This window comes from Acinonyx jubatus, chromosome B2, assembly GCF_027475565.1.
Source record: "Acinonyx jubatus isolate Ajub_Pintada_27869175 chromosome B2, VMU_Ajub_asm_v1.0, whole genome shotgun sequence".
Taxonomy (NCBI): Eukaryota; Metazoa; Chordata; class Mammalia; order Carnivora; family Felidae; genus Acinonyx; species Acinonyx jubatus.
This window is the reverse complement of record NC_069385.1, coordinates 23,661,429-23,673,995: the sequence shown is the minus strand read 5'-3', so window position 1 is coordinate 23,673,995 and position 12,567 is coordinate 23,661,429. Positions and strand designations below refer to the sequence as shown.

The 12,567-nt window shown below is 39.6% G+C and overlaps 1 protein-coding gene across 4 annotated transcripts in view; it reads left to right on the top strand.

Moving 5' to 3' along the window:
• The first annotated feature begins 217 nt into the window (after window positions 1-217).
• Window positions 218-12,567, top strand: part of ADGRG6 (adhesion G protein-coupled receptor G6) — a 139,783-nt gene continuing 127,433 nt past the window's right edge. Inside the window, exons 1-2 of one of the 4 annotated variants that reach the window (XM_015061851.3) lie at window positions 218-689; window positions 8,418-8,518. In XM_015061851.3, coding sequence (XP_014917337.3) covers window positions 688-689; window positions 8,418-8,518 — 103 coding nt within the window. In that variant the 5' untranslated portion in view covers window positions 218-687. Of the gene's footprint in view, window positions 690-960; window positions 1,103-8,417; window positions 8,519-12,567 lie in introns of those variants that run through there. The other 3 variants (XM_015061854.3, XM_015061853.3, XM_015061852.3) reach the window with 3 other exon arrangements.

Here is a 12,567-nt window from a genome sequence, read left to right as displayed (position 1 = left end):
TCCCTCTCTGCCCCGGGGCAGGCGATCCTGGGTGGGGCGGCCGCGCTTTGGGGACGGCCCCCGCCGCGGAGCGTCGAGACTGGGGCCGCCCCCGGGCCGCGCGGGGCCCGGCCAGACGCCGCGCGCCGCCTGGGCAGCCGCACCTGAGCCCCCCGCCCCCCACAGCTCGGGCCGAGCGGACTGGCGCGGGGAGCAGCCCGGGCCTGCGGGCGGGGGTGGGGGGGGGGTGGGGGACGAGAGCCCCGGCGCGGTGACCACGTGCCGCCTCCCGCGGGCGGGGGCGAGGACCTGCCGGGTCGGACCCCTCCACCCGCGCGCGGCCCAGATCAGCCCGCGCACCCAGCACCGGCTCAGGGGCAGCCCCGCCTGCCCTCACCTTCTGGCCCTAACTTTTCTTAAACTTGTCTGGAAGGAGGAACCTGCCGCCCTGTCCGCCCCCTAGCCGCCGCGATCCGCACTTGAACTCCGCAGCGCCGGCCTTCCACCTTGCGCCGCCCCGGGCGCGGGCGTGGAGTGGCTGCTGGGAAACCCCGATGAACTCTCCAGAAAGTGCGTGAAGGAGGGTCGGGCAGCCGCGCGCGGCTCGGCGGGGGGCGCGCGGGGTCTCCATCGGGGAGCTCGCAGCAGCAGAGCCAGGGAAGGACTGTGGACCATGACCGTGCGACCCCTGCGGATCTTAATGCCAACATGTAAGTCTCACCTTTCAGCTGAGAATTCCTTCACACCTTTACCTGTATCTACCTCCTCCCCCCCACCCCCCCACCTCAACTAAATGATTTTGCAAGGACTTCAACTGCATTGACAGAATAAACCGGTTTGTCTTCAGTTTGACCCCCGAGGCACCGAGGAGCGAGCAGGTATTGCCTGGCGGAGCTGTGACTTGCGTGTGCGGCTTCCTTTTTTTTTTTTTTTTTTTCCAGCGAGAGGTAAACCTCACATTTGGGCGGTGTAAAGCGTAATAAAAAAGGGCAGGGCTTCAAGAATGGGGAAAACGTGTTTTCGAGTCAAATTAAACAAGGAGTAACCGGCATCGCTCCTCCATCCAGGGGCCTTGCCCTGCCAAGAAAGAGCGCTCCTGGATCAACACCTGGGGGCTTGGAAGGTACTGGTTATACCGGGAAAATGTTGACTTTACACATTGTCACCCTTGCCTGTAGAAGTTATTCTTGGATCTTTGGGTTATTTGAATGGTTTAAAAAAAAAAAACGCGCAGAAAAGTTTCTTGGTTGTCTTGTGTAGATTAAAAAGTAATGAAGGACTATGTCATTTTACGGGATGGGATGTGGGAGGCTTCTTGTCTGGAATTAGAAGCGGGGGACATAGGGTTATGAAGGGTCAGAGAAACCTAAAAGGTTTTAATTTTACGGAATTACCATCGAAGTTCTGAGGTTTCTCCAAGCGACCCCGCGAAAGGGCCGCTGAGCGCAGCCTGGGCCTTCCAGAATGGAAAAAAAGGAAGATAGTTCTAAAAAGGCCCTGTTTTTGTGTCTTACTGAGAAGCTGCCTTTTCTTGTAATATGTAATTTTCCCTCTGATGTTTTATTTAATCTTGGGCAGATACGCTGACATTTTACTCCTTTCCACTAACATCCAAGAGTTTCTAGAAGTTGATATTCATCCTCCCTCCTCCAGCTACCGGATCCTGATGTGTTTCCATCATAATTTCCTCTTTCAGCTTAATACTTGGGTAGAGACTTGCGCCTCAGGCCCTGTCTTTCCCTTCCTTACAACTTCTACCCAGCATTTTTAAAACAGGAAGTGTAGTACCCACAAGCCTAGCCCTCTGCCCCTCTGTTCCTGGTGGTTAGCAGTAGAATTAGAAAAGAACTACTTATTTTTATTAAAAGTGCGTGTGCAGTAAATCCACACCTGTGAATTTTAGGGTTTCATTTATGCCAGTGGATTCAGCGAGGTACAACCTGAAATAATTTATTTTGAGATGCAGCCAACAGGCTCACAGGAGACTTGTTCTCATATACAGGCAACACATTTTGAATGAATGTGAATTTGTGTTAAACTTCAGTTTTTCCTAAAAATATAGGAAGGCTTTTAATAGCAGGTATTTGTCTAGCTTCCTTCAGCTTTCCTAGGTAATTTAGATCTTATGGGAAATGAAATAAACGTATGAATACCAATTTTTTAAATATAACATGAAACTGATCCACAGGTATTGTAAAAATTTCTTCATGAAATTAAGTTATTTACTCCATTTGAATTCCACATGTTTAGAAACTCTTATGTCATAGAGAGTCAAAATATGAACATTTAATCACATAAAATATAGTTTAATACCCTGATTTGAGTTTCTTTATGGAGCTATTCTGTCTGAAAGTTTTTCCATGTCTTGCCAGATCAAAATGGTTTCTTTTTTCCATTTTGCTGTTTATAATTCATATGGAATGGTTTAAGATGATCTGATTCTTTTTAGATATTAGTATGTTAGAATATATGGAAATAATACCAACCTTTCCAAAGTAAACGTTCTTACTGTCTTGTTGAAAAATGCTAAAATGGGGAACACAAACGATATTATCTTTTAAATTTTTATTTTAATGGGTTCAAGCACACAAACTAAGGTATTTTCTGCCTACTCTGTGGGGGGAGAATGTTAATATATTCTTACATTCAAGTTATGAAGTTATAGATTTCATAAATATATTTGGAGTTGTACTGACTACATATTTTTCATATCCTAAGAAATTTAGTAGATTTAGCAAGACTTGTGTTAACTGATCTCAGGCTGCATGAAACTCCTGTTCCATTTATGGCTTATATAAATTACATGACACTGTGCTTTTCCAATGTGAATGGTGAATGAGGCTATTGTCTCTTGGCTTATGGGAAATATTAGAAGCTTGTAGTTTTACTGCCTAACTGGACACGTCACTCTGATTTCTGGAAATAATGATTTGAAAGAGAATCAGTTTATACATTAAAAATAAACTGACAACTACTTCCTTAAACTTGACCATTTTTCTAACTGCCCATCTCTTCCAGAGTTTATATGTCTGATGGGATGATTAAAAGTTTCTAGAGACTATTTAGACTTTAGACTAAATAGAATAAGGCTTTGTTCAATGTGTGTGGCATGCTTGGGCAAAAACCTGTATCTTTCCATTTCATTTCTGGTGGGATAGCATTATTGCGTTATCTATATTGGATGGCATTAAGATGCACACTTAGTGACTGGGGTGACAGCATGTAAAGGACATTTCAGTGGTAACTAAAACACCAATAAAACTTGAGCCTGGTTACCTGAGTATCATCTCACTTTCCTTTACAAGCATCACTCAGGATGCAATTATTTGGAATGCCTAGGGCATTCAAGATTACTGTATTTAAAATATTTATAGTGAATATGACAAAAGCTTAGCATATTTAGTATAGCATTTGTAAAAAGAAACCACAAATTAGGAAGAAAAATATTCCTATTGTGATTGACAACTACAAAAACAATTTGAACATGCCAGTCCAAATAAAGGAAACCCAAATGAGATGCTACTTCTACCAAACTGGCGATGACTAAGGCACTCATACTGATGGGAGTGTCATGAGATAAACATGGATACACTTCAGTGTAAATGTGTGTGGGTGTGTTTACATTTATTTGGAAATGATTTTAAACTGGGATGCCTGGGTGGCTCAGTGGGTTAAGCTTACGACTCTTGATTTCTGCTCAGGTCATGGTCTCACGGTTCTTGAGTTCGAGCCCAGCATCAGGCTCTCTGCTGACAGCGTGGAGCCTGCTTGGGATTCTCTCTGTCTCACTCTCGCTCTGCCCCTCCCCCACTCAGGCATGTGCATTTGCTCCCTCTTTCCCTCTCTCTCTCAAAGTAAATAAATCAACATTTTAAAAAAATAAAGCATTTTAAACCTTCATAAAAGTTGCAAGAATAATACGAAGAGCGCATGTATATTCTTTAACGTGGAATCACTTAGTATAAATGTTTATCCCATTTGTTTTATTGTCCATCCTCTCCTCTTCCCTCCACCCTCCCCTCTCCGTACATGCACCACAATATTTTGCCTGAATCATCTGAAAGTAAGTTATATATGCCAGGGCTTCAGGGTTTACTTTTTAAATTGAACATTTTATTGAGATATTTGTCGATTTACAGGCAGCTGGATGAAATGGTAGAGATCCTGTGTACCTTTTACCCAGTTTCTCCCAGTGGTAACGTTTTGCAAGACTGTAATATAGTATCACAACCAGGAGATTGATACGCTATCCTTTTTTCAGATAGTCGTAGTTTTACATGGAGTGTATGTGTGTTTCTCAGGGTTGCCTTCTAATTTCACCCGGGGTACAAGCCATGGTGCAGTGGATGCTTCTGCTCACATAAGAGTCAAGATTTGTGCAGACTTGAAGAATAAACCTTTCTACCTTTTTGAAATGGGGGTGAGCCAAACTTAATAAAAGAACTTGAGTGATAGAACAGCACTTTTTCTTTTTGTTCATTGCTTGAGATCAGGAACATGATCTTTAACCAAAAGGAGAAATACAATTCTGCTTAGACTTGAATGAACCAAATTCTGTTCTTTTCATTCTAGAAGAATTAAGGTACTCTCTTTGCCACTCCTCGCGGTCCTTTGTGAAAAGATTTGACATAGAAATACAGTTGGGATCTGAGGAATAATCTGTAATTCTGACTATTGCTAGTAATGATAGAATTAGTGCCGTGTCAATTTCTCCACTGATTTTAAATTTTCTTCATCAATTTCTCCTTAAGTTGGACTTTTAAGGAGTGAAAAGGTGGAAGACGTTCGGTTTTCTAGACTACAGATTATTTCAGTGATGCGTTTGGATTGAGTCACGTTCATAAGGGGTCATTCTGACATTAACAACAATTCAATAACAGGGTTAGGTTCTAAAGTTCCTGAAATAGGACTCAAACATATTGTATGTTGTGGCCTGTGCCGATTGAAAAGTGGAGCAAGGTTGCAATGGACGTGTCTTGGTTCTCAGGGACAGGTGAATTGGAAGCCAGGTGGCATCGGGATGTGTTAGCTCTCGCACCACTGATTATGTGATCTTGGGCAAGTTGTTTAGTATTGTACTTTCTTTTTTCTTGCCTGTGAAATGATAGGTTTTATTGCTTGGATTTAAATTTCATGCTTAGATGGTTTTCAGGTGACAGAAGTCTATGTAGGACTCTCCTTTACTTAAAAATGTTCTTGGTCTCTTCAACAGAACTTTGAGGCTACGACTCAAGTAATACAAGATTGTATTATATTTTTTTGTAGCTCCTATTTAGAACCTTAGTAACCCTGATCTGGATTTTCCGTTCTTGTGAGAAAGTTATTTAAATCTCAGGGATGTGTCTTTGCTAAGTGATCCCCTGAGAAGACACATAGTGCTTTCCTTCCTCTGTTCTATTCTTAATTTGTTTGTTTCTGTTCTTCAGTAAACAGTCAAGTGGATGAAAGTTGACCAGTCATGAGGTTTAACTTTGGTTACGAGTGCTTGCCTTGTGCTGGGTTCCTTTTCAATATGAAGTGATGGAGTCTTGGGAACCAGAATGCATGAAGCCCTTGGTCATTATTTGCAGCTATTGCCTGAAAGGATACAGCTTCAGGATTGACTACGGAATCCCTAAATAAGAACCTGTTATAGCAAAAGAAAGTTGCGTTACGAAATAATACTCAATGTTGCCAAGCTAACAAAGATGATTCCTTAAGGATTTTTTTTTAAGTTTATATATTTATTTTGAGAGAGAGAGAGAGAGAGAGAGAGAGAGCATGAGAGAGGCAGGGGAAGAAAGAGAGGGAGAGAGAACTCCAAGCAGGCTTCGTACTGTGAGTTTAGAGCCCAACGCGGAGCTTGAACTCATGAACTGTGAGTTCATGACCAGAGGCGGAATCAAGAGTTGTATGCTTAACCGAATGAGCCACCCAGGAGACCCTCCTTGAGGATTTTTTAGAGAGCACATAAATTTGAGAGGAGACCATTCTCCAAGTATTGACGAAGGAAAATTGTCATGTGCCGTAGCGATTAAGAGGCTGGGAGTTCTCTCGAGCTGATATTCTCGAATATAAATGGTAGGGCCGGTAGCCAGGTTTGATTGCTCTGCCCCTTTATGTTTCTGGGCCTCAGTTTCCTCCTCTGTGGGATGTGAAGGTTAGACTTCATCTTTGATATTCCCAGCTCTAAACTTCTTTGAATATATAATTGTGTTTGTTTGTTTGTTTGTTTGTTTTAGAAGCATGCTAATTCATCCATGACCTGAATGGGAAACACCTCATTCATCCAAACTGAATGGACCCATTCTTCCAAACGAGTGAGCCTTTCATGTGATAGAAGTTTATCATCTCCCCTTTTTAAAACACTTACTAAGTGCCATGCAGTAGTGACTCTGTCTTTTCGATGGATGACATCCTATACACAGAAGAGAAAATAGTCTCAGCATTTTAAGGACTTACCTCTAAAGTCACACAATAAATTGAGGCACCAGGTTGTAACTCTGTGCTATTCCAAAGCTCACATCCGTTCTTATTATATTATTATGATGTACTGTGGCATATTGCTTCCCATAAGCAGTAACATTGCCTTCAAATTTCAAGTATTTTGGATGGATGTATTTTAAAACATACCCTCCATACAGAAAACTACTCCTCAGATCTTAAGCTTTACCTGGTTTAGAATTTCCATTAGGAACGAAGTGATGCTAGAAATTCTAGTTGGGCGAATATAAAAACATGGCATGAGTATCAGGTACCGCTCAGAATTTCTGGATTAATGGCAGGCATGAGTAATCCATTTCATTTCTGTTCCCAGGTGATCCAGAAGTAGTCACAAAGTCAATTGATTGGTGTTAGTTTAAAACATCCTATGGTCCATTCTTGTTTAAGGCTTTTCTTTTGATTTTACTGTGGACAGAGTAACCATACTTACATTAGAATGCCCAGGGTAGTAGTAACAATAATAGCTAATATTTGTTGAGCACTTGCTAGGCAAGTGTCAGGCACTGTTCTCAAAAGACATGCTCTGATTTCATCATCCAGCAGCTCTGTGGATTGGAGTTTCTGTTTTACAGGTGGAAAGTTGGAAGTGCAGGGAGGTCAAGTACATTTCCAAAGGGGTGCATAGTTTACAAGTAGCAAACCCTGGTCCAGCTCACTCTAGAGCCTGTTCGCCTTGCTATGTAGGTGGTCTCTAACAGTAAAGGATGGACTGGGAACGAGGCTTGAGGCAAGTGCAGAAATCATTTGATGTCTATTTTTTTCTCCTTTGAGTATTTCCTTCCCTGCGTATCTGGTTTTGTGATTAGTATGACGTGTTTTACTCCAGATAAGCAACCTTCAGGTAAAGAAGGTATTACTGTGATCCTAAAGTATCTGATTAGTTGTTTCTCTTTTTAGAAATAAAAAAAAGATTCTCAACTGTCACCTGGAACCATGGAAACTCCCTTTAGAGACTTTTAAGATCAGGAGTTTTTGTTTTTGTTATTGTTTTTGTTTTACTGCTACGTAACCATTTTCCTGCTTCATGGCTCTCTTGCTAACCAGTCCTTTTGTGGGCCCTTACGGTGGCTTGCTGCCCCATTCACTGACTTGTCTCTTTTGATGGAGCTGAGTCAATGAAAGGTTTCATACCACTGTTTTAAGCCAAGATAATATGGATGCTCCTGTCTAAGTTATTGGTAGGTGCAATTTTGAGTTTAAAGACGAGACCACTGTAGAGTTAATTGTAGTTTCTATAATACTTGGTGTTTGATAGCCACTTGAAAACATTGATAGCTATCATGTACAAAGTAGTTGTTCTTTTTGGATGTTAATGCTTCATTGCTTAATTTAAAATAATTTTTTTTAATGTTTATTTATTTTTGAGAGAGAGAGAGAGAGAGAGAGAGAGAGAGAGAGCGCCAGCCAGGGAGGGGCAGAGAGAGTGGGAGACACAGAATCTCTAGCAGGCTCCAGGCTCTGAGCTGTCAGCACAGAGCCCGGTGTGGGGCTTGAATTCACGAATCGTGAGATCATGACCTGAGCCAAAGTCAGACACCTAAGCAACTAAGCCATTCAGGCCCCCCTTCGTTGCTTAATTTTAAGGGAAAGAAGGCAATTGGGCACCTTATTTTTATTTTAAATTGTTTCCATTTGTAACACAGCAGATGTCATAAAATGAAAGCATTTCCATGAAGTCTACATTTTTGGGAGATTATAGGAGAGGTTGATATAAAAATCCTCTGGGGTAAGATGGGCATGTGACTGGTGATGCTGAAGGTTGAAGCTGAAAATGCTTTATTTTTTGATTAATGAATTTGAATTATCTGAATATTTCCCCACCTTCATTGGGAAACCGCCTATTCTGTAACAATTGCTTTTTTCCAATCTCTGCTGAAAACCTGCACTTTGACTGTTATTGTCCTACTGTCTTACTGGATGCTGAATGTCCTGATGGTTGCTTTCTTCCATTGCAGGATGATTCACTCAGATCAAATGTGGAACCGTCGTTGGAAATGGAAGCCAAGTTCTCTTCTGTTCTTCATAGCTCTGTGTCTTGTGTATGTTCCTCTTTCAGGTGAGTAAGACCCTTTCTCTTTCAAACCCTGAATTTAAGAGTGGTCACATTGCTTTTAGTTTCAGTGTGCTATTCATTTATTTGTTATCTTTTTCTGTTTCCATTTCGGTCCTTACAGGCTTTTACTGCCCATGGCCTCTCTGACTTCTGTACGAATAGTATGACTTTGATCATTGTTCTGTTTTCTAATGAGTGTATTTCTTTAATCTTTGCTGCATTTCTTTTAGCTTTATTTATTTGTGTAGCCCATATTGAATGATGAGATAGCTACATATCTGACATTAAAAATGTGCTAGCTGTTTCTTCTACCATTGAATAAATATACAATATTCAATTCTTTCTCTTTTCAAGTTTTCATAGAATCATTTATGGAAAGTAAAGACTTTACTGTTTTTATTTATCCCGATTTTCTTACCATGTTGCAGCATGAGATAGGAATTTGAAATTAAGTTTTTAGATCATAAGGTTTATTTAGCTAGCCTAAAAGGATATGAAAAAGTTAATTTTAATTACAGTATTTTTGGAATAAAAATATCAAATCTGTGTAATTACAGTTTTTTTCTGAACTTTGAAATAAGGTCCTTTTAGTTATGGTTGCAAGCTACATTTTCTATCGTCAGCTAATTGTATGAATGAGCCAATCAGAACCTGAGGAATGGGAGTGATGTTTAAAAGTTAACTGTTTCTTCATTATCTGGTTTTGTTCCTGAGCAAACTGCATTTCTCTTAGGTCCATTTTCTTTTACTCTTTTTTTCTGTAATTGCTGTATTCATTCAGTTTACCATACTTGTTTTTAGAGGAAAATTGTTACTCATATAGTGTTATGTATTACATGTGCTTAATCAAAGTTTTATACATTCCATATTTATGTTATATATCTATACATTATAAACAATACGTTTATTTAAAAAAAATTTTTTTTTCAACGTTTTTATTTATTTTTGGGACAGAGAGAGACAGAGCATGAACGGGGGAGGGGCAGAGAGAGAGGGAGACACAGAATCGGAAACAGGCTCCAGGCTCCGAGCCATCAGCCCAGAGCCCGACGCGGGGCTCGAACTCACGGACCGCGAGATCGTGACCTGGCTGAAGTCGGACGCTTAACCGACTGCGCCACCCAGGCGCCCCAACAATACGTTTAATGAATCATGAAAATAGATTACTCTAAAATTGTTTATTCACAGGTTAAGAAATTCAACTTATATTTAATATAAGAAATATAATTCTTATTATAATTATATTATTAAATATAATTTTTTATATTTAATATAAGAAATTCAACTTATATTTAATATAAGAAATTCAACTTATATTTCTTTGCAAGCCATCAAGTATTTTAAGAGTTTCAGCTACTCGGAAAATTCCTGGCACGTGGTTTAATGGCCTCAAAACAAAACAGATTCTTTGAAGTTTCTTTTTTTGTGTGTGTATTTGTTTCAATTCCATGATAAAGCCACTCTTTCTTTGTTTTACTTTCATTGCCAAAAGAGGAAAAAAAACTTGTGAGGAGAACTGAAAATTAAATATACATTGGATTTCTTTGGTTACAGTGTTTAGCTTTTTCTTAGCTCTCAAAAGTGACTCACCAAGAACCCATCACATGATGTGAAGTAAGTTATGAGATTAAAATTAGTTGAAGTCTAGTTACTTTCATTTGTGTTAGGTCATGGCATTTGTCAATTTTCAAGGCTCCTTCAAACCTTAAATTGAGACTTTTATTTTCATGTCAGTGTTTTAATTGATATATCCACATTCATCATTTTAATCACTGGAATAAATGAAATGAAACACGTTCTCAGACTAATTAAAAGGAGTCAGCTGACTGGGGCTTGGATGAGGCAAGGGAAGCACCTAGGTTGCAGAATTGAAGGAGGCACTCGTTATCAGGGTCTTGGGAAACAAAGTCCTTACGTTTGTTTTTAAGTTACTGTCTCACACAAATCTTTTTTAAAACTTCCTTTCATTACTCCACACTTTATGTGTATCACGTAAGGCTTTGTGACAGACAATATCTGTGTTTACTCATGAAGCCAGAACACTTTCTACCTATTTATCTGGAACCATGACTCACTCACAATGCCACCACTTTACCCGTGAAGATCTGATACCACAAAAAATACGTTAGGGATTATTATTGGCATTTTAATATAAAATGTTTGCCTTACAACTCAATGTAAGTTTCCCTAAAATAATGCATATCAAAACTTGAGATGTATGTAATATTCAGAGTCCTGTCTTTAAGTCCTAGGGTAACTCTGAATAACGTGTATTTTTGAAGACCGTGTGGTGCTTAACTGTGATGTTGTATCACAGTGTATGCACCCTCTGACTCTTTCACTTCTCTGCGTGACCCCTATGTGATCTTTTGGAGTCCAGTGGCTTTTAATGGCATCTTGATGCCAAATCCAGTTTGTCAGCCCTGGCCCCTTCCCTGACCCTGGAGTCACCTCTATGGTTGCTTATATATATCTAAAATGGGTCTCAAACTTCACGTGTGCAAACAAGACTCTTGATTCCTACCTCCTATCCCCAAATCTACTTCGCTTTCAAGCTGTGTAATCCATACCACTACATCCTGCTGTTCTCCTCTTCACCTTACTATTTTCTAGACCTATTGGCCTACCTGTTTCTTGACCATGCCTTCCTAGGACCCTCCTCTTCCTAAACTGCACACACCTGGTTCTTTTTTTTTTTTTTTTGACACTCAGATCTTAATCATTACCACCTCAGATAAGCCTTCCTGTCCCCGAATTCAAAGATGCCCCTTTTCACTCTCTTACCATGTTACCCTTCAGTGATAATCTTTATAGATTTTGGTTGCTCCCTTGAGTGTTAATGTTTTGGTAATTTGGCTATGACAGCTAGAGTAAAGGGTTGGCAGAAAACCTCTTTTGATTATTAAGGTTGACACCTAGGTGAGAAGATTAAAAATTAGAATACCGTAGTTTAATTTGGATAACATTCTTAGTTCAATTCATATCATAGAATTGCAAGAAGAAGTCTTCTGCTAGGTACGTTAATGTCTGTAGTTTCATGGGGCATTTACCAAGCAAGTAGTATAAAGTTTTATGCCCTTCAGTATTTAAAAAAGCAAGGTCTCTTGACAAGTGATGAATATAACTTTCAATGGGAACTACAACCAAATTACAGCTGAATATTGAAACTAGTCCCACAGAAGCATAAATTAAAACAAGAAGACATGATTTTTTAATACACTAGCTCTATAGTATTTAGAAATGTTGATAATATCCACATCCAGTATTATCACCTTTGTTGGGGAGAGGGCACATGCTAACATGGTTGGCTCTGTCCCTTGGGAGAGTTAAGTAGGCAACATTGTTTAAAAATTAAGAATTTGTATTTTCTTTAATATATCACTCCCCCCGGGTGTAGGTATCTATCTGACAGAAATTTTAAAAACAAACAAACATAATATGTAGAGAAATATATACCAGTATGTTAACTGTAACATTGTAATAGTAAACATTGTTCTTCAACAGGGGAATGATTTTGTAAATTATTTTACATTAATACTATGAAATACTGTGCAGTCATTCCAAACAATGTGGTCAAACTGTGTATATTGGCTTTGAAAGATGTCAGTGATGATGTTAAGAAACAAACTGCCAAACAGTATCCCAGGTTTGTAATAGGTTGTATTACAAAACTGAAATGTGTTATGTATGTGTACGTTTGTATCAGACTGTATAAAAATTATAGTAAAACATAGACGCATGTACATGTCAGGCTTTACAATGGGTCACCCTCAAGAGCATAGGTTGGAGCGAGAAGGGAGAAGGCAATGGAACTTTATACAGCTCAGAATTATTTGCCTTGTTACGATGAACGTTACTTTAATAACTTGGAAAAAAACAGAAGAAAATCTGATAATTTTTTTTTTTTAAAGCCACATTAAAAATGGCCAGAGAGGCTGTGGATGTACACAAATGTTACAATTTTCTGTTAGACATGTAACCATTACTCTGGCTCTTCCCTTACTTGATAGGCATCTCTTAAAGGTATTTCAAATAATAACCTCTTTTTATGT